Genomic DNA, 2,432 nt, shown 5'->3' on the forward strand with positions numbered 1-2,432 from the left:
CAACTTCCTCGACATCACCAATATTTGAAGATACATCCTCAATCTCGTCAAAGCCGAATAAAACATTCTCTGAATCCATATTAATACGGCTGCTGTCTTTGGTTTGTAACTGCTTATTAAGTGGTTAAGAAGCACTTTGAATATTTTATGTGGAAAATTATTAAAGGAACAAGATTGAATTTGAATTTCGTGGTATGTCGTATGGTATTTAAAAGCTGAGGTGCCGCGCCGCTCATGCCAAGCCTGGTGGGGCCGGCTTGCGGCTTCTGAGCAGCGGCACCTGACCTGTGTACTCGCGCTCCAGCGCCTTATCGATAAACCTGTGCTTATATAATCAGTACCCAGTCACCAGCCACGAGCCACCAGTCACCAAAAACCAGGAGCCACTAGCCAGTCACAAGCCACAATCATGTGACGGCCCTCCTTATCTCCTCTGATAACGATAACGCCGATAAAGCGCATCGCGTATCGCCCGTTCAGGTCGCCTGCGACACCCACAATCAACCATCCATGCGGTAAGGAAATGGTTTCCACGCCTCCCACGCGTCCCCGTCCATGAGGACACCCTCAGCTGGCTGCAGTCCTCCCCTCTTTCACCATGCCAGGCTCTCTTGAGAACGGATAGCCACGACCGGGCCCCCTCAAATGAGTCGCCTCGGTATCCCTCTCGAGCTTGATGCCACCGCCACCGATCGAGAACTCGTACGCCACAACTTCATGGTCTCGTTTAAGCCGTAGTACTACATGGGTGGATCTTTTGCGGATGAAGAAACGCTGGACGAGTGCAGTTGAGGGAGAAAGAGGCGATAAGGAGTCAGCTGTAAGATCACTAGCGATCTCGCTTCTATCCCAGATGGCTCTGATCTGGATCGAAACCATCGTTTTCTTCCTCAAGCGTCTCTGCATGGGCCACGATGATGTGACCTTAGCGGCGTCAAACAACAACCAAGCCTTTCTCGACCTCTCGCCTCTGAGCCCTGCCGAATCGTTGCCGACACCTCGGAAAGTGAGATCCCACCGCTCTTTGTCAAAGGATTCCCACGGGATAGGGAACCACAGAGTCAGTTACAAGGACTATATCTGTCCCCACTGGACGTCGGGGGATGCCGAACCAGACAGCGCCATTACGGTACATCGCCGAAGCCAGCAACATCACTGTCGCGTCTCTGTACCGTGACTTTGACGTCGACGGCACCTACGTCGTCATGACGGGATATACAGAAAGCCAACATATTTCATGGCTGTTTGATTGTAGAAAGACCGAACTCTTCATCAAAGGGGTCGCAAGCAAAGTTGGCGGACCGCTTGGAGTCATTGTCTCGTCGCATCGGACGCTATCCTGTGCTATGCTACCATCCGGCTCCCCCCCGATCGGTTCAGTACGACTAGGGCGATGAATACGTCGTCTGCCAAAGGATATTCCCCGGGACATTCTCATTGCCAGTCTTAAGTCGCTCACAATTTTAACGCTACGATTCATCGGGGGTCTGCCGTATATTGACAACGTACTTCGGGGTGTCTCTCTGCAACACACATATTAGTTGACGGCGTTGCGCTTTGGGGTAGATGGTCGACAACTGGAGACTCGCGCATTTCCTAGGCCTTCCGGTTAGGTCCATAAAGCTACTCTCCAAAACAAGTCCGAACAAAGAACAATGCGGACTCAGTCGGGCAGCCTGCCAGAATACGCAATTCGAAAACCATTTAGATGATGCCAGCCAGCCGGTCAGCTTGCCTCAGGCACACAGCTGTTCTTAACACTTCAGTATCTATCGTTCAGGCAAGCTAAATGTATACGAACCAGGCAGTAAACCAAGCTGGAGGACGCTTACATTCATAACCCAGCACTGCATACCCCCAAGAGATTACTACTTTAAGCATATCCCAAGTCAACGCCGAGTGAGTCCAGTGAATAAGTTCTATTTTAGATCCGTCGTGGGCGCCCTAGCCGTAGTATTCTGCTGGAAAACGGGGATTCCTTCGCTTGGTACCCAGAATAGTCCAGGCCAGCCCAGAGATTTTTCCGTAACCTGCGAGAGAGCTGGAGAAGCTAGGTAGACTCACGGTCCCACGAGATAGGGCCAATAAGTGCTGGTGGATTTCCCTGCCGATGTATGGCATTGAGCATATCGCCCACCTGGTATTGGTATTCTGTAGTCTTGAGCTTGAAGTTAGGCAGCGCCGTTCAGTTAAGATGGTTCCAACGGTCAGAGTAAGAGTGCCAGTGGAGACGGCGAGGATTAAGTGAACTCTCTTGTCCTAGTCTAGTCCAGTCCAGCTAAATCCTATCTCAGTTTCAGCGGAGCGTAGTCTCCGATCAAGCATAAGAAAGAGACAATGGATAGAAGGAAAGTGAGATACGTATTGTCCGATCGATCGATTGATCGATCCATGGCTCAATTCATGGATACAGCTGGAGCGAGGAAGGCCGG

General features: G+C 50.9%; 1 protein-coding gene across 1 annotated transcript; it reads left to right on the forward strand.

Moving 5' to 3' along the window:
- Positions 1 to 495: 495 nt before the first annotated feature.
- On the forward strand, positions 496 to 2,224 carry BDV17DRAFT_271151 (uncharacterized protein). Its single transcript, XM_073758765.1, has one exon. It carries the CDS (start codon positions 677 to 679, stop codon positions 1,175 to 1,177), a length of 501 nt encoding a protein of 166 aa, XP_073612542.1. The 5' UTR covers positions 496 to 676; the 3' UTR covers positions 1,178 to 2,224.
- Positions 2,225 to 2,432: the final 208 nt, after the last annotated feature.

The sequence above is a fragment of the Aspergillus undulatus genome (genome assembly GCF_047715775.1).
Source record: "Aspergillus undulatus strain CBS 261.88 unplaced genomic scaffold BDV17scaffold_50, whole genome shotgun sequence".
Classification (NCBI taxonomy): domain Eukaryota; kingdom Fungi; phylum Ascomycota; class Eurotiomycetes; order Eurotiales; family Aspergillaceae; genus Aspergillus; species Aspergillus undulatus.

Bases quoted from the DNA above. Each gene is read 5' to 3' on its own strand.
- BDV17DRAFT_271151 (XM_073758765.1), top strand. From the start codon at position 677: ATGCCACCGCCACCGATCGAGAACTCGTACGCCACAACTTCATGGTCT.